The sequence below is a fragment of the Desmodus rotundus genome, chromosome 11, assembly GCF_022682495.2.
Source record: "Desmodus rotundus isolate HL8 chromosome 11, HLdesRot8A.1, whole genome shotgun sequence".
Taxonomy (NCBI): Eukaryota; Metazoa; Chordata; class Mammalia; order Chiroptera; family Phyllostomidae; genus Desmodus; species Desmodus rotundus.
In genome coordinates this window covers 21,815,123-21,836,014 of record NC_071397.1, presented here as the reverse complement: position 1 = coordinate 21,836,014, position 20,892 = coordinate 21,815,123, and the positions used below count along the sequence as shown (strand labels likewise).

The following is a 20,892-nucleotide window of genomic DNA, read 5'->3' as shown; positions in this document are numbered from 1 at the left end:
AGTCTGAGCACTGTGTAGGCGAAATTTATGAAGACCTTTTCCCATCACTTTGTCTTTACTAGACTCCAATCCACATCTAGGAGGCCCTGCCCGCCTTAGGTCGCCCCAGTGCATACCCGGGTCCCCGGAGGCACCGGGAACGCAGAAGCCCGTGTCTCCACCACCAGCCAGAACCGGGGTGGAGCCGGGTCTGGGGACCTGGTCCCCGCGGAGCATGCGCAGACCAAGCCCGGCGCATGCTCTGCAACGCGGCTGGTCTACGGATGAGGGGAGTCGAGTCTCTCGCGCCCTACCATTCCCGGCGGACCTGCTGCTGAGCCGCTTGCTCTGCTCCCTGACTGCCAATAAAGTTTGTTAAAAAATCATAGTCATTCTTAAAAGAGCGAAAGGGGGCGCGAGCCAGCCGGGCGGCTGCGCCGCGGGAGTTGGAGCGCTAGCAGGAGGGGACGGCGGCGGCGGCGGCGGCAGCGGTTGCGCCGCGACCAGGAGGAGCCGGTCTCGCCGGGCTGCGGGTCCGCGGCAGCGGGGGACGGTGAGTGGGGACTCGCCCTCCGGGGTAGCGGTCCTGCACTTACTCGCCTTCTCCAAGGGCTGAGGACTCCTCCGTCTCCCCTGGGTAAGCACCCGCCTGTCTTCGGGGTCCCGGGATGTGCCTTTCTCTGGGGGCTGGAGAGGGGTTTGGGGGTCAGGGGCCTCCAGGCCCGGGCTCCCATTCCCCCGCCCAGGCCGCCGATCGCCCGCTTCCCCGCCTCCGAGCGCGGGGTCCAAGTTCCAGCTGGGGGAGGTGGGCAGCAGCGCCCGCCCGGCGCCCCCTCCCACCTCCCAGCGGTGTGGTCTTCCTGGGTGTGGGTGCCTGGAATCGCCCCTTGGGCGGGAATGCGCGAGGTGGAGCGGGGTGAGGCGCTGCGCCTCCAGCCTAGCGGAGCTCCTGTCTGCCTGCTCCCTCCCGGTCCCCAGGTTGGGAAGGGGCAACCCCGGCGGGGCGGGACGCCAGCTAAGGGGCTTTAAGTGCCGGAGTTAGGTTTGATGGGGAACAGCTGGTCTCTGCGGAGGGCCCCTTCCTAACCCGCGGCCCCACCCTTCCCTAGTTTCTCGCTCAGACTGGTGGAATATGAATGAGCCAGACTGCACTATTTCATTGACACTGGAAGCCACAGAATTACTTTACTCGAAACGAGCAGCCCGAGCTCCCACGCAGAGGAACCTGAGGGTGTGTGAGGGAGTAGTAAACTTCGCTATCAAGTAGCGATTGACTCTGAAAAGGGCCGTTTACCTCTACCTTTTATGTGACTCCTAACGTGTAGGTGTGAATACAATCACACCTGTACTTCAGTACAGGCTGTGATGTAAAAAAACAAAAACAAAACCCTTTTGATCAGTGAGTTACTCTTTTCTAATTTATAAGATTGCATTGACAAAATCTTTTAAAATAAATTTGGATTAAAAAGCGTTATTGTCAAGCTTTTTAATTATTATACTCAGAATTATGTTTATTTTTAAAGAACTTAATTGTTTTGATAGTGTTTTAAGACGAGAGTAGTAGTGGCGGTCACAAACGTTACACAGCCTGTGTTGAAATCTGATTGCATTTTTTCTTCAAATTTTATTTTTTTTAATTATCATGTAGTAAAGTTGACTTTTTTTAAGAGTTGTGTTCAGTGAATTTCAGATTCATGTAATCAACATGACAATCAGGATATAGAATAGTTCTATCACCTCCCCACCAAAACTCATGCTATTCTTTTATATCCTTTACCTAACTCAGCAATCCCAGGTGGCCCCCCAGCCTAAGGTGGGGTTAGGACCTGATAAACCCCATTGTAAATTGAAAATAAGCCGAGGTCCTGGCGAGTAGTTCTGTTGGTTAGAGCATCGTCCCCATAAGCCAAGGTTGTGGGTTGGATCTGGGTCAGGGCGCATACAAGAATTGACCAGTGAATGCATAAATAAGTGGAACAACAACTCGATGTTTCTCTCCCTCCCTCTCTGTCCCTCTTCCCTTTTCTCCCTCTCTCTCCATCCCCCTTCCACTCTTCCTTTCCCTGTCTCTAAAAATCCATAAAAAAAGAATAAATTGAAATGCATTTAATACCTACTATACTGTAGGGTATCAGCCGTTTACCCTCCTGAATTCCTGGCTGAGTGAGAGTTGCAGCCCTAGCTGCATCCCAGCATCACAAGAGCCTATCATACTGTATATCACTAGCCTGAGAAAAGGTCAAAATGCAAAATGCAGGTGTGGTTTCTACTGAATTCCTATTGTTTTCACACCATCATAAAATTAAAATTATAAGTCGAACCACATAAGTCTGGAACCATGTGATCTTTTCTGGAACGTCATGTACGGTAAATGGAATCATGCAATACATCATCTTCTGATGCTGACTTCTGTTAGTGTCATGCCTTTGAGGTTCCTCCAGTTGTTGCACGAACCCCATGGGAGGGCGCTTGGACTGTTTCCAGTTTGGGGGGATTGTGAATAGAGCTGCTATAAACATTTGTGTACAGGGTTTTTTTTTAAACATATACATTTCACTTTATCATTACCATTTAAAGCTTGATGTTATAAAACACAAAAAGACATTTTTAAGAATTCTGTATCACCAACATTTAAATAGTAGAAATAGCAATAGCTTTGTAAGTGTAAATTATATACATTAAGTCAAATAATTGGAGACTTTTTTCAATATGGAAACTATACAAATGAAATAAATGGCAAAAGGATCTAATAGCAATATTTTGTTATTCTGGATTATCCGTTACTTTAGGACCTAAAAAAAATTCTGAAGAGTCAGACTTCCTTTGCTGTGTTTCACATTTACCTATATTCTGAGTCAAGCTACTTGACCAAAAGGTCTGAATACAAAGGCATTTAGCTTTATAGCAAAAGTTTTCCCATCTAGTTTCCACCTTCAAAGGAGATGACATGACCTTGCTAATGTCATCTGCTGGTTCCCTTTTGAACAGTATGCAAAACCTTACACCAACTCTATGGAAAGTCAAAGGGGTACCCCAAAATGGAACAATTATGCCACAGTTTAGTAAAGCATAATGTTAAGTTTTCCCCATCTAAAAATTAATCAGTGAAATACATCATAAACTATAGTTAACTCGGATTCAGGAAACACATTTGAGAATTATGTTTTTGTTCCTGGCTCATCTCCAGTCAAGGGCAGGGATTTTGTAGGCCACCATGCTGTCTGTTTACTTAGCGGATTGTAGTAGTGAAGGAATGCAGATGGACTTGCTCAGAATTGATAATGCACTGTGTGTGGTCCTGACTCTACCCACTTTTCAGGTACAGCCAAATCTTTATTTATATATCAGCAGATCAAATTAACGAGAAACTTCCAACAGTGGCAGAAATGTCACTGTAGCAGGGATCTGGCTGATCACTGAGCGGATTTCATCTTGGATAGCTCTCTGAGATTTTCCTCAAGGAGCACTGTCGTCTTTGGCAGTTTTGTCATACTTAGTATCAAACTGCCATCTTTCAAGGACTCCTTTCAATATTCAAAATGATGACCACCAGTTTCTGAACTGAAGCACTTGTATAACTGATCTTTTAATTGTTCCACCACGTTATTTAGGTATTTCATGAGCTCAGGATCAGTAGTTAAAATCAAGGTGAGTCCATATTTCTACACTCGAGTACAGGTTTCAGATGGATAAATGCCACACTGATATAAAATGCTGTTGATGCCAAATGAGAAGAACTGGACCATGATTTCGGTGCTCCCGTGCAGGGTGGTGGCCTCCTCCCTGGAGAGCTGCTACACCAAGTCTAGGACCACCTCACCCCACCCCTGATGGCAGTTTAAAACATTTTTTTTTTAATGAAGGTAAGTTTCAGTTGCTCCAGGGTATTGGTGGAAGTGGAATTGCAGGTTCATGTAAAGTATGTTTAACTTTATAAGAAACTGTCACATTGAGTGGCTGTATCATTTTGCATTTTGGCCATTCTAATAGGCATATAGTGGTATCTTGTGCTTTTAAAGTGTCTCTAATGGCTAAAGATGTTGAATATCTTTTCCTGTGCTTATTTGGCATATATAATCTTTGCTGAGTATTTGGCCAAGAGTTCTGCCAATTTTTTAATTGTTTGTTTATGTTGAGTTTTGAGGGTTCTTTATATGTCCTAAATAAAAGTTATTTGGTCGATACGTGTTTTGCAAGTATTTTCTCCCAATCTGTAGCTTGTCTTTTCATTCTTTTAACAGTATCTTTCACAGTGCAAATGTTTTAATTTTGATGATGTGTAATTTATCAATTTTTTGTTTTGTGGATCTTTCATTATCATGTCTAAGAAATCTGCCCAACCCCAGGTCATGAAGACTTTCACTTTCTAAAAGTTTTTTTCTAAAAATTACAGTTTTACATTTGTGTCTGTGATCCATTTGGGGAATTATTTGTACAAAGTGTGAGGTTTAGGGGAAGGTTTACTTATTTGCATATTAATGTCCAGTTGTTCCATTGAAAAGGCTGTCCTCCATTGAATTGTTTTTGCACTTTTGTCAGAAATCAATTTGCTCTATTTGTGTGGGTCTAATTTTGGGCTCTCTGTTCTGTTCCATTGATTTATGTATCTTTCTCTTTGCTAGTATCACACTTTTTTTTAAAAGATTTTATTTATTTTGTTTTTAGAGAGAAGGTGGTAGGGGGAGAAAGAGAGGGAGAGAAACATCAATATGTGGTTGCCATTTGAATGCCCCCTACTGGGGACCTGGCCTGCAACCTAGGCATGTGCCCTGACTGGGAATCGAACCAGTGACCCTTAGTCCACTGAGCCACACCAGCCAGGGCTCAGTTCAGTTCCTCTTTAAAATTTCCCTTGAGCTTCTTCATAAGCTCACAAATTGTTTAGAAGTCTGTGTTTTTTAGTCTCCAGATGTTTGTAGGTTTTTCCATTGTCTTTTTGTTACTGATTTCCAGTTTGATTCCATTAAGTTTCTTGAGGTTTGTTTTATGGCCTGGTATGTGTTCTGTCTCGGTATATGTTCAGTGGGTGCTTGAAAGATGTTCTGCTGTTGTCATGTGGACAGGTCTCTTCGTATTCATTTGATTATGATAGTTTTATTGTTTTTAGAACTTCCATTAGTTTTATCTGTAGTGTTTTTGAGTGTATCTTATTGTGGAACCTCTTTAGTGATTGCTCTGGGTATTACGTTATATGTATGTAATTTATCAGAACCTACTGGTGCCAACATTTTATCAGTTCAACTGAAGTATAGAAACTTTACTTCTCATTATCCTCTTCATTTGTATTGTCTTTAATATATTTTCTACATATATTGAAAACCACATCAGCTATAACTTTTATTTCAAGTGTCAAACATAATTTAGAGCACTCCAGAGAAATCTGTTTATTTACCCGTATTTTTGTATCTACCATGTTCTTTTGTTCTGATATGCTCAGTTTTGGGGCTTTTTAAACTATTTAATTTTGTCTGAGGTGGAGACTAGAACCAATACTTTAACAAGTGCCTCTAGGTGATTCTTCTGATCATGCAGGTTTGTGAAGCACTGGGGACAGTTTCTGAAACCTTGTTAGGGACAAAGAAAGGAATGTACGTCACATTGCAGACTGTGTGCAGTGGTTGTGTAGATGGATTTTTCACTTAAGGTAATTGGAATATAATGCCTAAGTAGACAGGAACTTAACTAGTAATTTTAAGAAGAAATATGAAGAAGTTGACTTTCTGTTCTTTTCAGTCTGAAATACAAACAGTACACGCTGTTACTCTCATTATATGAGTAACAATAACTAATCTGAAACTAAATTCTAAAGAAAGAATGTGTGGTATAAGATTATTTGAGGAGGATTCATTGTCTCCTGAACGCTAAAGCACTGTAACCAAGAGCCTGCTGCGGTCACACAGTTGTACATTATTATACAAAACCTTTCTTTGGGGTGCTTTTATGGGGACATTCTTATTACCCATGAGGCTGAAAAGCTGTTTCTTTAGATTTTGTGTTTGTTGCACACTTGGTAGTAACCATGGAGAATTTATTATGTTCTATGTACCTACCATTTTTTGCACGCTTAACTTTCATTATGCAAGATGCTTTATAAGTATCACTGATCAACAATTCTGTGAGGTGAACATCCTCAGAAAACTGAAGCTTAAGGAGGTTAAGCAGTGACTTTACTAGGAGTACCAAACTAGTAAATGCAACTTAAATCAGGCCTCAACTCTAACCATCCATAGTCTTAGTCTCTGCGAAAGGCAAAACTATGCAGTCTAGACATGCTGTACTTACCTGGATGTTCTACATTGTGCTGTTGATAAGGATTCAGAAATGAATGAAAGAATGAATGAAATCGTTGCCCCTCCTGTTAATGAATTTACATTAGCTAAACAGCATGGTGAGGGGGCCTTCATCGTGGACAAATTCTTGACATTTAATATAATTATTCCTTGATAAAACAATTATAGCCTATTTTATTTTGTATAGTTTTTGTCTCACGGAAAAATAACTTTATTTTCATTTTAAACTACAGATTTAAGAAAGAGCTGATCACCTGGAATTCAAGTTGGTACAGAACCCTTTTCAACTCCAGAAATGTTGGAGGAAGACATGGAAGTGGCCATCAAGATGGTGGTTGTCGGAAATGGAGCCGTTGGAAAATCAAGTATGATTCAGAGATATTGCAAAGGCATTTTTACAAAAGATTATAAGAAAACCATTGGAGTTGATTTTTTGGAGCGACAAATCCAGTATGTACTTGGCCACTTTATCCTCTTGGTTTTGAATTGTGAACTGTGCCTAAGACCTTACAGTCCAGGGTTCTAGGGGCAGTGGCTCATGAGCCAGTCGGTGGTGGTTTTGAATTACTTACGCTCTGCGTATCTTTATCCTTCTGTTTCCCGCCCCGCCTTCATCTCTTTTCCCTTCCTCTCTCATGTTTTTTCCTTTTTTCCTATTCGCCTCCCCTGCCCTTTTTTAACTTATCTTGTATCTGTTTTATATTAATGGGTGGTACTTTAGGTACTTGTTCAACACAAACTGATGCTTGGCTAGTGAGATCTCCATCCACTATTTCATTTTGAAGGAAAGTTACTTGTTATCAGGATAGTTCTCATCCCTTACATTATGGGATACTTTTGTTTAAAATGTCTCTTCTCTCTTTAAAACTGGGCAAGACTGTATAGGAATTAGAAAATTAATATTTGTTTTTATTCTAAAGAAATAAGAGAGAACAGATTTGGATTAAATACTCCTACAGAAAGGAAATCTTCAGAAAATCCAATTGGACCCTAAAACACGTCAAAGCAACACTTTCTGTCATTAGTCCTGATACTTTCTAGGATGTCTTAAGTTGTAAGAGACAAACTAAAGTGCATTACAAAAATAAGTGGCATCAGACAGATCTGACTGAACTAGCCCAGGCATTAGCATCAAAGATAATTGTGTCCATTGTTTTAAAGATTCTTGAATTTTTAATTTGTATTCTGTTTTAAAAAATATTTTTGTATTTGCTTCCTCTAGGTCTTTTAAGAGGATTCATTTTAGGTCTTGATGATATTTGTTTTTGTACTTGCTATCTGAATCAAATTAATTACTTTTTAAAATCCTCACCCGAGGATATATTTATTGATTTTTAGAGAGAGGAAGGGAGACAGAGGAAAAAACATCGATGTGAGAAATATCGATTGTTGCCTCCTGTATGTGGGGATTGAACTTGCGACCTAGGTATGTGCCCTCACAGGGAATTGACCGGCAACCTTTTGGTGTGTGGCATGATGCTCCAACCAACTGAGCCACTGGCCAGACTGAACCAAATTAATATTTTATATATACAGTTGTCATTATTTGTGGATTCTGCATCTGTAAATTCACCTACTTACTAAAATTTATTTGTAGCTCCATAATCAGTACTCCCAGTGCTTTGGTGGTCATTCATGGACATGCCAAAAATTTGAGTCACCCCACACACACATTTCCAACCTGGGTGGAATAAGGCAGCCTTCTATTTCATCCCTCATACAGTAAACAAGTGTTCTTTTAGTATTCCGTTTTTGTGCCACATTTTTGTGCCTCTTGTTTGGTGACTTCACTGTTTAAAATGGCCTGCAAGCATAGTGCCGAAATGCTGTCTGGTGATCCCAAGTACAAGAAAGCTGTGTGTGATGTGCATTACAGATAAAATGTGTGTTTAGATAAGCTTTGTTCAGGCATGAGTCACAGTCCTGTAGGCTGTGAGTTCAGCATTAATGAATTAACAACATACATTGAATGAGATGTCTCTGAAGACAACCACACAACAAATATGGTTATGTATGGATCAGCTGAGGAAAATGTAACCAGGGGCTTACGGAAATCTAACCCTGTATTTCTCCCTAAGAGCAATAGTTCAGTATTTGCTGTTTCAGTGTTTGCTGTGACTTTGTACAACATAAGTGCAATGAATAAGACAACCATGTAACAAAATAGAGTAAATTTTTGAGTTAAAGGGCAACCAAGCAGGTAAGCTACTGCTTCCCTTTCTTATTCTATTACCTGTGTACCATAACTCCATGGAATGTTTAAAGAGGAGAGCAAGCACTGACCTGAGGGAACCCCTCTTTCCCAGTACTGCTAGTCTTAGCGCCACCACTATCTGTGACTGCTGTCAAAGGAAGAAATGTGCCAGTGAAGCCAAATCCTGTGTCAAGTTATAGCTTTGGGGGAATGTCTTTCACCCTTACTTTCGCTGTTGGTAATTGTATCAGCATTTAAAAGTACTCAGGCATTTGCCAAGTGAAACCACCAATGTTGTTATAATACCTCCATAATTGAAAGATAAAAATATACACATAGCTGTATTACTAAAGACATTTCCTTTACATATGACACAAATTCATCTCTTGTTTCAGAGTTAATGATGAAGATGTCAGACTAATGTTATGGGACACAGCAGGTCAAGAGGAATTCGATGCAATAACAAAGGCCTACTATCGAGGTAAATTATGGCATTTGTGTTTGGGCATGTTCTTTTGGCTAAACAAAGAATTTTGGTGTGTTTTTTTTTGTTTGTTTTCTGTAGAAAGGATTATTTTTTAAGAATACTTAAATTCTTTTCAGAGCATTTCTTATGGTGCCAGGTCATTCTTCTTCTAAAGATCCTGTTGAGTGGTAAATAACACTTTGTTCTGTAGACAGGACGTCTCTGCCTTTAGAAGTACATGACTAGGTATTCCAGAACCTAATGAGTCAGAAACCGTTAAATTCCTACTCCTGACCCCAAGGAAGTGACTCCCTACTCGGAGAGTGGGAACCCTCACATACAAAGGTGAAGCCCCCGCAAATAGGATGACATTCGGTTATGACACGTGAGAGTTCACGGGTGAAGCCGTCTCAGTGCTGCGGAAGTTCAAAGTGTGAGATACACGTGAAAGGAGAGAACTACCGCTCTAGGGTTGAAGAATCTAAAATGCAGGGTTTAAATTCCTCAAGAAAAGCTTAGATCCCTAAGTTTCCATTACATTTTCCTATAAGATTTTGTCCTTTTCTTTTGGAATTTAAAACAGTATTTTAGTGTTTCTCCAACTCAGTGCCAAGGTGGTTGTAATGAGACCAAAGTCACTGAAAGCTTAACCTAGGGCCATGTAGCGTATAGTCTATTGGTGCTTCTGAACTCATGTATCTTGTTTTTTTTCCACTTTTGAAAGTCTGGGATTTATTATAATAATGGCAACTGAGGTCTAATTACACTAACATATAAGCAACCAAAGGTTCTTTTCTAAATTGGTAACAAGGAAAATTGACTTCCACTGCCTGCTCTAGGAACACATTTGGTTCTTTGAGAAATAAGAGAGGTACACCTCTCGGGTGTCGTCCTAATAATGTCACCTCTCCTTACTGCTCACTCTGTTTGCTGTGTCCTTCGAGGCTTCCCGTCTGCAGCAGCTTTGAGTGTGGCTGACCTGTGGGGCCAGTTTCAACCTTGAGCACTTGTGTCACGGTGTGAGGTGAAATTATGTTCTTACTCTCCAACGCTCTTAAGTTAGATGGTATTCTTATCAAATTACGAATTTCATCAGCATTTACAGTGTTGATTAATGAGTCCTCAATGTACTGTTTATTCTTGAGTAAAGGTTATTTGTATTTTTTTAAGTGGGGTTATTACCACTACAACTGCATAGGAAAAAATAAACAAAAAATAAGGTGGAAACATTAACATATGGTAGGAATGCATACAGTTGTCATTATTTTCATTTTACCTACCTACCTTTTTTTTCTCTGTAAAGCCTTGCTATGAAATATATGTTCTTTTTGTGAGGAAAAAAAATAGGTTGGGCTATTTCTTTTTAAACTTTTGACAATATGATATGGTAGTATTAGTTTTTAAATGAGTATGTTTTTTTTTGAGACTATATTTATTGTTATGTGTCTAATTTAAAAAGGCAAAACTGGGTGAATCTACAATTATTCCAAAATAAAGTTTACCTTAAAAAAAGGAAAAAGTGGTTAAATGTCAAAAATTATTTGGTTTGTATATAAATAAAAAGAAGAAAATGTTGGAGCCATCCAGTTAAGTAGATTATTTGGGTCCCTGGTTTAAAACGCAAAGAGCCCTGGCTAGTGTGGCTCAGTGGATTGAGTGCCGGCCTGTGAACCAAAGGGCTGCTGGTTCGATGCCGATGCCCAGACAGGGCACATGCCTATGTTGCAGTTTCAGTCTCAGTCTGGCTGTGTGTGAGAGCAACTGATCCTGTTTCTCTCTCTCCATCTCTCCCTCTCTTTTTCTCCGTCCCTCCCTGCCCTTTTCTCTAAAAATCAGTCAGTAGGCATATCCTTAAGGGAGGATTTAAAAAAAACAAAGCTTTTCTTAAAATGTTAAAATGGCAAAGAAGATGGGAGACTGAGACAGGTCTTAATAACAAATGTTTATCACATCTCAATTTGAATTAAGGAACAAACAGTGGCAATTATACACAAATTTGGGAAATGGTACATTGAACATTCTTTTTAAGCTTTCCTTTGAGGTTCTGTCAGAATACTTTTGGTTGCCGACAACAGAAAAGCAATTTCAAACTGACTTAAACTACCAAGGTTTATTGACTTGTTTAATAGAAAAGTGGGAGTAGCATAGCTTTCAGTTGTTCTGACTATAACCATTGGCTCCCCTGGCTTGCCTCCCTGCATGGGTGGGGTTCCTCCTCATGCTGATTTTCCTCTTGGTTGCAAGGTTCCTACCATCAGCAATGGAAGCTACTCGGTTTTCACATCCTTGTGGAGAGAGTTGTTCCCCACAACAATGGATCAAAAGTCCTGGTCTTATATCGGATTAGATCACCCTTGACTAGATTACAGTAAGTAAGAGGATTGTGATTACCCTGATTGGCTTGGTGCATGTAGGGCCTCAACTCCCAGAGCAGAGCCTGTCTAAACCTTGGTTAACGTACAATGGGGAAGGTGTTCTCAGGAAGAGAAGGGAGCTGTGATGTCAGTTAGGCAACCAGGTGATATCTGCTACTAGTATTCATTCAGATGGTAGTGCAATTAAAGAGGAATAAGGACTAGGAAGAGAAGGAAAAGGGCTAGGAAGCATGAGTTAAGATATGGATTTAGTGGTGAAATACTATGCTTTATGAAATTACGACTTACTGGTTTATGTCCTAGAAATATATTATTCAGGAAGCATAAAAATTCTGTAAATTTTATTTTTAAAAAAGAAAAATTTAACTATAATTCATTGAAAAGACCTGTTATACCAAGAACCATTGCTCAAAGGCATTCTTATGTTTTTGGAATGCTGATGTAATAGTTTAGTGAGGCATGTTGAAACATAACCTCCTTGTAAATAGGTTAGAACAGAGCATAGGTCATACTAGGAATCCTCTTGGGATCCCAAATTATTTCTCTTAAGCTCTTAAAGAAGTCTAGCCTAGGCAGTAGAAGCCATACTTAGTACACAGAAAGTTACATATAACATAAAGTAGGTTTTCATTATACGTTTTTACTGTGGTTGGTTCTAAGAAAAAGATGCTTTCTAGCAACATAGGGAACTGGATACCTATTATTTAAGATTATGCACATAAATGGAAGGAAACCCTTGCTTTTTAAAAAACGTGCTTTCACAAACAAATTAATAAATTGTCAGAAATGAAACAGCTCTGGACAAGAAGCTGTTTATAAATTATAAGTGCAAGAATTAGGACCAACAATGAAGCTATACAAGTCTCTCAGAATTGTTTTGAAATTATGAGAGTGTGGAATCTGATTGGTTCAATGAATAATTTGTATGCTTGAGATTATATAAAGTGTCTAAGAATAAGGGACAAGCACTTCAAATCTAGAGTAGTATCTATAATAGTATATAAAGCCTTGTCTTTCTGATTGGTTGTCTATTTTTGTTTTTTGTTTCGTTTTGGTAATATATTTAGGTTAAATAAGATGAGCTGGTTGCAGCATTGTCTGAAGGCTTGGTATCAAGTGAACCATCCTGCTTCAGAGATTTGTGTGCCATTCATTCTGAAGATTGTAATTACTCTTGCTATAACTTATTTCTGTCATCTTATTCAGATTTTATATTTCTGTAGGGTTTGTTCTATTTTCTTTCCTCTTGTACATTGGGCAGTTCTGCTTTCTCCTGTGGTTTAATAGGCACACATTCTCTTTATTTTTATGGAGATTGCCTTTAACTTAAGACAGTCTCTTAGTTTGAGACTCCCATCATCCCTTCCAAGACACACACAAAGCAGTCATGGCACAACTGGCTGAGGGTAATTTATTGGGGAAGTGATCCAGGAAGTGGAAGTGAGAGACTGGGGAAAGGAGGAGAAGAGCTTGTAGAGGGTGTATTAATGAGCTACTTAAAACTAGGCAGTTGGGGATCAATCCCTGTGAAGAACTTAACAGGCACACCTCAGGATGGTCCTGCTTCCCCCAGAAGCATCGATTCCCCCTAGAAGAGTCGGTAAACCAGGGGTCCCTTCTAAAACATCAGAAAAAGCCCTGGGTCAGGAAAGCAGAGAGGCACCTGCAGCATTTGCCCAGGTAAGACACTAGCAACGGCAGGATGTGTCTCCACGGCTGCAGCGACACGAGGGCTGAGGGGACAGTAGCTGGTCCTCCAGCATCTGTTACGTATGCCGCTGTTTATGTGCCTCCCCTTGATTACTCAGATGTCAGTAATGGATCTCACGTTCCCACATTCCTGTGGTCTCTCCCTGCTCGGGACCCCACTAAATAATCTTGGGGTTGTTGTGGATATACTTTTTCATTCATCCTTTGGTCCTTAATTTTGAAAACATTGTGCTTTTCTTAGTTAATCATTTTTGCTCCCCATATTTCTGGCACTATCTGCATAGCTTTTCTTTTTTTTTTTTTTTTAATTATATACTTCCTCTAGGGGTTTTTGGTTTCAAAGTGGGTACCTGAAAAATACCTTATTTAACCTTCAAAATAAATGGCAATTGGTTAGATGTAAAATTCTAGGTTTAACACTAACAGTTTTATAATAAAACTTAGTTAAGTAGAAGTTAAGGTATGATTAAATAATGTTTTATTAGTAGTTTAAGTAAATATTAGAGTTCAAGTAAATATAAATTTATTTATCAATTCGCCAGTGACCTCACCAGTTTTATTCCCCCTCCAGTTTTGGTAGTCTCAGGGTATATCTGCTGGTCTGTCCTACCCTTACACATTTCGTGTAATTAATTCAGTCTGGTTTAAAACGTGTCTAGCGTAGGGAGGATTTTCGCAGACAAAGCCTCTGCTTGTTATACTGAACTGCTAATTTCTCTTTCATCGTATGCTCTTTTGCTTTCTACAGTATTCCCTCTGGTGGTAAACAAACCTCTTTTGGCTTTAAGAGTGTCTTAGGTAGCCCAGGCGTGCATGTCTGAGTCCTCGTAGGAAACTCATACCCGAGGGGTCTGGAAGGAAGGTGTAACAGCCAGACAACACGCCTTCCTTCCAGGAAATCCTCTGGACCCCAGCACGGTTTTTCTTGTCACCTACACACCTGCTTTCGTCACAGCTAATCATTTGTAAGAGAGCTTCTTCCAGAAGGTCGCTGCTTCTATTTTATTTTAGATATTATCAACCTAATGTGATAGTTGATAAAGAAAATACTGTCAATGAGTATAGAACCAGGAATAACGCATTGAATCAGGGTAAAAAACTAAATTAAACTTTTCCCTGTCTGTTGTATATTTATTTTCTTTTGGCATTGGTTCTTAAATGATGTTCATTAGCGTCATTGGTATTCTGCTAAAATAATACTCATACAGTTTTTTAAAAAGTAAATAGGATGAGAAAATTATGATTTTTTTCTGAGATTTTTCTTAAATTTGTGGTAAAAGAAACTAAAGCAAATGACAAATACAGGGTCCCGCAGAAGTAAGGCCTGCTGAATGTGGTCGGTAGGGTAATAATATGGGCATAACAATTTATAGTTTTAATTTGAACATTTTGCCTAAGATGTCATATGGTGTGTGCTTCAGTGTGATCTTGTTATGTTACAGAACTACATGCTTATGATTTTGTAATAAAAGATTTTGTAATTTAAAGGGGGGTGTTATTTGTGCCGGGCCCTGTATTAACAGGAAGAGGGAGGCAACAGCCTATCATTCACGCTTAGTTTACCATTCTCTCCAGCTCTTAAACTATAACTAAATATACCAGTATTTCATGGTGTTGCCCCCCAAAATGGGTATAATTTTGAGGGTACTTTGAAATTTGTACAAGTTTGAGAACCACTGTTCTTGGTAAAAATTGGTTTTTTAAATTAGAAAATAGAGTTTATATGTTATAAAAAATAAGCAGAGTGCTAAAAGATGAACTCAATATTTATTTACATAAAATTATTTTGATAGGTAATAATTGTCCTCACCCTGCATAGCATTGTTTCATTAATACAAATAACATTTTTATTTTGTGACCTTACAGGAGCCCAGGCTTGTGTGCTTGTGTTTTCTACCACAGACAGGGAATCTTTTGAAGCGATTTCCAGTTGGAGAGAGAAAGTAGTAGCTGAAGTTGGAGATATACCGACTGTACTTGTACAAAACAAGATTGATCTCTTGGATGATTCTTGTATAAAGAAGTAAGGCGGCTACTTTTGAGGGGGTGGTGATAACTCTATAAAGTTGAAAGTTATTTTAATTTTTGCATATATTTACAAAATTTAAGGAAGTTTATATAAAGAGTTCCTTATACTTCAAATTTCTGTGAGCTCTTCTTTATGATTGGTTTGGTTTTAAAAAGTTTATACTGAATCCTAAGTAGAGAAAATTAAAGGAATAAAATTTGAAGGCTCCTTTAGAATTCTAGTCTCAGGTCTTTATACCACAAATCCAGTTTATTTTAAGTCAAATCTGGATGTAGTAAAAATGTTAAGAAAAACATTGTTATATGTAGTAAGAATGTTAATAAAATGCTTTAATATAGAGTAGTATCCTATGTTGATGAGTTTAAATAGATAAGTAGTACAGAGTCATATTGTTTTGTATATTCAGAACTATTATGCTCTAATTTGTGAACACAGGTTAGCATCCAAATAATTTTTTCCTATAAGTATTTTGCTCATTGTATTATTGAAGTTTTGCTAGCTTTGAAAATCTTTGCTTGGTATTTTACCTTATTGTTTTATGTTCTTACATTATCTGTTGCTGTATTAACAAATTAGCCTAAAACTTAGTGGCTTAAATCAATAGCAAACAGTTATTATTTGAGTTTCTGTAGGTCAGAAATCGGGGGTGGTTCTGGTTCAGAGGTTTTCACGAAGTTGCAGTCAGGATGTCAGCTAGGCCTAGAGTCAGTCACAGAAAGGCTTGACCGGGGCGGGAGGACCCCTCTGTGTGTGTCACTCACGTGGCTGCTGGCAGGGGCCTTAGTTCCCTGCCAGGTGGACTCGCTCTAGGGCTGTGTGAGTGTCCTCACAGCACGGTGGCTGGCCTCCCATGGCCAGCGGGCGATCCAAGAGAGGCAAAGCAGAAGCCACGTGTGTCTTGTGACCTCGTCTCAGAAGGCACATGCTGTCGCTTCTGTGTGTTATTGATCACATCAACCAACCCTGATTAAGGTGTGGGAGGAGACTTCACGGGGGTGTGAAGACCGGGAGAGCAGGGCGGGGGGTGCGATGGAATCATTGGGAACCATTCTGGAGCTTAGCCAGTACAGTCGTAATAAAACCAGGAGCCCACTGTCAGGGGTCGAAAGAAAACTAAAACCTGGGGTTCGCTCCCGTGGAGACAGGCATTCCTGTACACACTTTGACTTTGGCAGCAAAGCAGCTTCATAAGTAGTAAGAGTAAAGTAAGTAATGAAGTGTATGGTTTTCAGAGTGTAAATTCAAATGTTTTTAAAAACAGAAGGGAGAAAACTAAAGTACTCATAAAGAAGAGTGATATTTCACTATTCTAAGGCTAGAGTTCAGTGACTTTATAGAAAAATGTCTGTTTGCAGTTACAGCATAGTGGTTGGTGTTTACCCCGCACAGTGGAGAAACTGAAAACCTGTCCCAGCACTGAGGGCACAGGGCCGGGAGGTCTGGTGCCCCCGTCCCCAGGCTGTATCAGTAAATGTAATAAAAGTGTTCTTAAAAACAAATTATCAGAAAGTACCTACATAAGCATTTTTTTTTAATTGATGTATAGCGAGGAAGCTGAAGCACTGGCCAAAAAGCTAAAGCTGAGATTCTACAGAACATCGGTGAAAGAAGACCTAAATGTGAATGAAGGTAAACTGCCTTTTTAAAGAAATTAACAGGAAATTTGTTTTATTTTTCTCACTACTTTACTGTTGTGCTGTTTAGAAAACATTTGTAATGAGAATAGAATTCTCTTGTCACCTATCATTAAGAAAAAATTAAAGACAATGCCTCTTTGAGTTAGTTTGTAATTATTGACTAATGCCTTGAAATACTTGTTGCTCTACAGCAAAACCCTGGTGTTTTGTTTTGTTTTTTTTGTCTTTAAAAATATAACTGTGTGTGAGTGTGTATGCACGTATGTGTTTTTCACACACACCTCCTAACATCACTACAGTAATTGTTTCAGAACTCCACGTAGTGGGTGTTCCACTAGGCAGTCGCAATGACCTTAATTTGTTCAATGATATTTCCTACTTTAAGAAAGTGAGAGTAGAGAAAGATGATGATTATTTTTCTCATTCCAAAATTTCTACTTATTTTATTACATAACAACTAGATTGTTGGTCAGGTGTCTTCTGGGTAGTTTTTTTTTTTTTTTAACTTAAAGAAATGAGACATCTTTTCAGAACTAAGTCATTTGGTGGTGTTGAGCCAGTGATGACAAATATTATTTCATTTCTTTATTAATAAAATGCCACTGTCTATTTATGAGTGTTGCTATTCATTGTACTTAGGTATTACTCAAATAAATTTTAAAAGTTGAATTTTTTAACTCAATTGTATACTTCTGATTATAATTTTAGATTTGTTTAGTAAAAATAAATATTATAGTAAGTGATGGGAAATAACACATTTTACTTGCGTAATTCATACTGACCTGGTAGGGTTTTTGTTCTTGGTTTTATTCTAGTTTTTAAATATTTGGCTGAAAAATATCTTCAAAAACTCAAACAACAAATAGTTGAGGATCCAGAATTAAGGCACTCAAGTAGTAACAAAATTGGTAAGTATACAGGATATGTTATGCCCACATTTACCTGTAGTAAATTTCCCACTCATTATGATCATGTGTACTGTTTTGTAATATGGTGTGCTCATTTAAGAAATGCGGTTGGAAAGTATTAGATCAGTGATTATTCAGGAACATCAGGTCTCTCACAAAGGTGCATTGATTCCCATTACGGAACACGTCAGATACAGGCTCTCTTCATTCCAATATTGAAAGACAGCTTTGCCCGCTATTGTATGTGTACCCCTTTTACCAGTCCCACCGTACGTCTTGGTCTTTCTTGAACAAGCCCAGTGCTGTCTGTCTTCTTCACTTTTGCTCATTTTGGTTCTTCCATCAAGAAGGACCTCTCCGTCCTGGCTGGTGTGGCTCAGTTGGTTGGCCATCGTCCTGCAAAACGAAAGGCTGTGGGTTCAATTCTTGATCAGCACACAGGCCTGCGTTGTGGGCCCAGACCCTGGGTGGGGGCGTGCAAGGGGCAGCTGATTGATGTTTCTCTCACATGCCGATCTTCCTCTCCCTCTCTTTCTCCCTCCCTTTCCCTCTCTCTAAAAATAATTAAATCTTTCAAAAAAAAAAAAAAAAAAAAGAATGGTCTCCCTTTCCCATCTTCTGTCAAAAAACTTATTCCTCATGGCTATGTAGAAAGCTCACTCAGCCGTATAGCTGGCCTCATGCTTTTCTTCTGAAAGAACAGAGATCTAAGTCCAGGACATTGCTGGATGTCTAGTTCCATCTTCTCCGTGTAATTCCTCCTTTCTTACAAATTAGATGTAATTGGTCCTTCCTTTGAACCATCTGTGGGATCTTGTGTCTCTCTTACGGCACTTAACATACAATATCTAATAGCACTACTTCTTTGTATACTAACTCATCTCATTGATTAGACTGTAAATGTCTTTTTTTTTAAGACTGTAAACATCTTGTGGGCGGGAATTGGCCATGGTCATCTTTGAGTCATTGATAGTGTCTCTGGCCCCGAGTTTTGTGTGTCAAGGATGTGAAATCGCTCATAAAGACCAGCACAATTCCGAAGGGCAGCTATGATAGTTAAAAGGCTTTTTTTTAATGCATCCCTTTTGTCTACTCCTGACTTTATCTGTAGACCATTTTGTTGTTATTGTAGTTTGGATAGGAAAATCCTCCATTACGGCCAGCTTTTACATATGTAATACTTTTATTAACATAAAATTTCACAAGCAGTATTGTTAACTACAGATCACGCCTCCATATGCATAAAATGTCTTTGGAAGGAGACATAGGAAAATTGATAAAACATGCTGCCTCAGGGGAGAAGAACTGGTGGGGGGAGGGGGTTAGGGTGGAAGGGAGAACTTTGAACCAGGTGTATTGGCTAACTAAAAATAAATGAAGTGAAAACAAAAACTTAGAATTGTAAATACTTGGAAATATTATTGATCCACCGAGAAGCTGGATGTAGTCTTCAGCAGGGGGCCCTGAGACATATCAGTGTCGATCCTGTGTGTCCTTCAATTTGTTGCAGGTGTCTTTAACACGCCTGGTGGAAGTCACTCGGGCCAGAATGCAAGTGCCCTCAATGGTGGAGATGTCATCAGCCTTAGACCCAACAAACAGAGGACCAAGAAAACCAGAAATCCTTTTAGCGGCTGCAGCATTCCCTAAAATGTTTCAGGCGGTAACAAATTGTGCGGTCCAGTAAGAACTATTCAGTACATCAAGCTGTCATGGTATATTACAAGTGTTTTTTAGCAGACTTTGCACCTAACGGCTCTCTGGATGTTGACAGACTTAAATACTGTGTTCTGCAGTGCTGTTCAGAATGGAGTAGGATCTCTGGTGGAAAAAGTACTGCCCTATGGACTCATTTTTAATTTTTTTACATTAGACGAAGCTTCTCCTGTTTTTGAGGGAATACTGTGAGATGTCAAAAAACAGGTTTTGCTGAATTTTAAATGCTGGAAAACATAAATGAAATGCCTAAATATATTGGTACAGACTTTAATATTATGGGTCAAGGAAAGGTAGCAAGCATTTTTTCTGAAATTGGTCATCTAGCTTTTCTGGAAAATAGTACTGAATCCAGATACTTAACAAAAAACAACACTGAAAGGTCAGCCCTGAGCCTCGTCCGGCTGCGATGTTCTTGTGCAGCATCTGTGGCATGGGGAGTGTGGAGGTGTGCGTGCAGACCTGGCGCCGGGGTAGACCGCAGGTGTGCGCAGTATTTGAGGAAACACAGACTAGTTCATTCACTCACAGAACCGCTTACACATTGTGTGTATGTGGAAAGGTTTTATTTTCAAGTAAGAAATTCCAGACATATATTTTGCAAAAGAGAAGTGCTTTGTGCCAAATATCATACCTAATTTTTACAGTGCTTTACTATCAGAATTTATATTGTTTATGATATCTTTTACAAGCAGTTTTCCTCTCTGACAGGATAGGTAAAAGAGGAGTATAAATGTTTTCATGCTAGAGCATCTCCCAGGTGAGGTTCGTTGCAAAATCTGTCCCCTATGTCCCTCCAGAAGCAGGTCCTGAAGCAGGCAGAGCTCGTCTGCGGTTCCTCCTCAGGGCCTGGGAAGTGCGGTGGTGCTTCCCGTGCCTTTGGCTGCTGACTGAAAACGCAATTTTGAACTTCTAAGGTTATGTTAACAATTTTCTTAAGTGCACAAGGGATGACCTGCCGTAACCCACATTATGGATTTTATAATGCCCTGTAACTGTAAAGCGTCTTTGTGTTTACACATGTTCATATGGTATTTTAAGATGATCACTTACACATTTCTATAACCTTTGATTTGTACAGCACTTTCTCGAGGCCTCTGTCAGGAACAAACATAAAAGAATTTCTTTTAAGAAATAATCTTAGTATATGTATCATGTGGCAGAGCATACACGTGACTTGAGACATTAGCTTTCCAACTAAGGTATTTGCATGAACTCTGTTAAAACTAATTATCGGTTACCAGTGATTTTGTTTTTGACCCCTTGCAACATGCCTGGTTTTTACAGGATTTTGGAATATGTCAAAATAACTTTCCTTGGAAAGTGTGCTGTAAAGCCCTTTTTCATTATTTGTACTAAATGCGTAATATTTTATATATTCCTTTTGTATGTTGTCTCTTTTTTGTCTTAAGTCCTCCATCTGCACCTCTTCCATCCCCCGTCCAGATTAATGCTAAGGACCTAATAGAATTCTCTGGGGCATGTCTTTGTTAAGTCAAGAGTGGATGTTTGCTTTTCATCATATTGAAGTAACCTGGCACTGTACACTGCAGAGTGATGTGAAATGTTTATTTTTATGTCACCGGTT

The 20,892-nt window shown here is 39.4% G+C and overlaps 1 protein-coding gene and 1 pseudogene across 3 annotated transcripts; one reads left to right on the top strand and one right to left on the bottom strand.

The window, feature by feature from the left end:
- Positions 1-239: 239 nt before the first annotated feature.
- Positions 240-19,898, top strand: RAB23 (RAB23, member RAS oncogene family). 3 transcript variants are annotated; one of them, XM_053913894.2, is made up of 7 exons: positions 240-532; positions 6,503-6,719; positions 8,859-8,944; positions 14,881-15,037; positions 16,590-16,672; positions 17,496-17,588; positions 19,099-19,898. In XM_053913894.2, the coding sequence occupies exons 2-7, from the start codon at positions 6,565-6,567 to the stop codon at positions 19,236-19,238; spliced, it is 714 nt and encodes a 237-aa protein (XP_053769869.1). In that variant the 5' UTR covers positions 240-532; positions 6,503-6,564; the 3' UTR covers positions 19,239-19,898. The 3 variants fall into 3 exon arrangements, with proteins under 3 accessions (XP_053769869.1, XP_053769868.1, XP_024432401.2); XM_053913893.2 differs by having other exon boundaries at positions 240-616; XM_024576633.4 differs by lacking the exon at positions 240-532 and adding an exon at positions 6,095-6,367.
- Positions 3,157-5,392, bottom strand: LOC112319252 (mitotic spindle assembly checkpoint protein MAD2A pseudogene; annotated as a pseudogene).
- Positions 19,899-20,892: the final 994 nt, after the last annotated feature.

Coding starts and splice junctions, on each gene's coding strand:
- RAB23 (XM_053913894.2), top strand. CDS start 6,565: ATGTTGGAGGAAGACATGGAAGTGGCCATCAAGATGGTGGTTGTCGGA. Junction 16,673..17,495: donor AGACCTAAATGTGAATGAAG/GTAAACTGCCTT, acceptor GTTTTATTCTAG/TTTTTAAATATTTGGCTGAA. Junction 17,589..19,098: donor CTCAAGTAGTAACAAAATTG/GTAAGTATACAG, acceptor AATTTGTTGCAG/GTGTCTTTAACACGCCTGGT.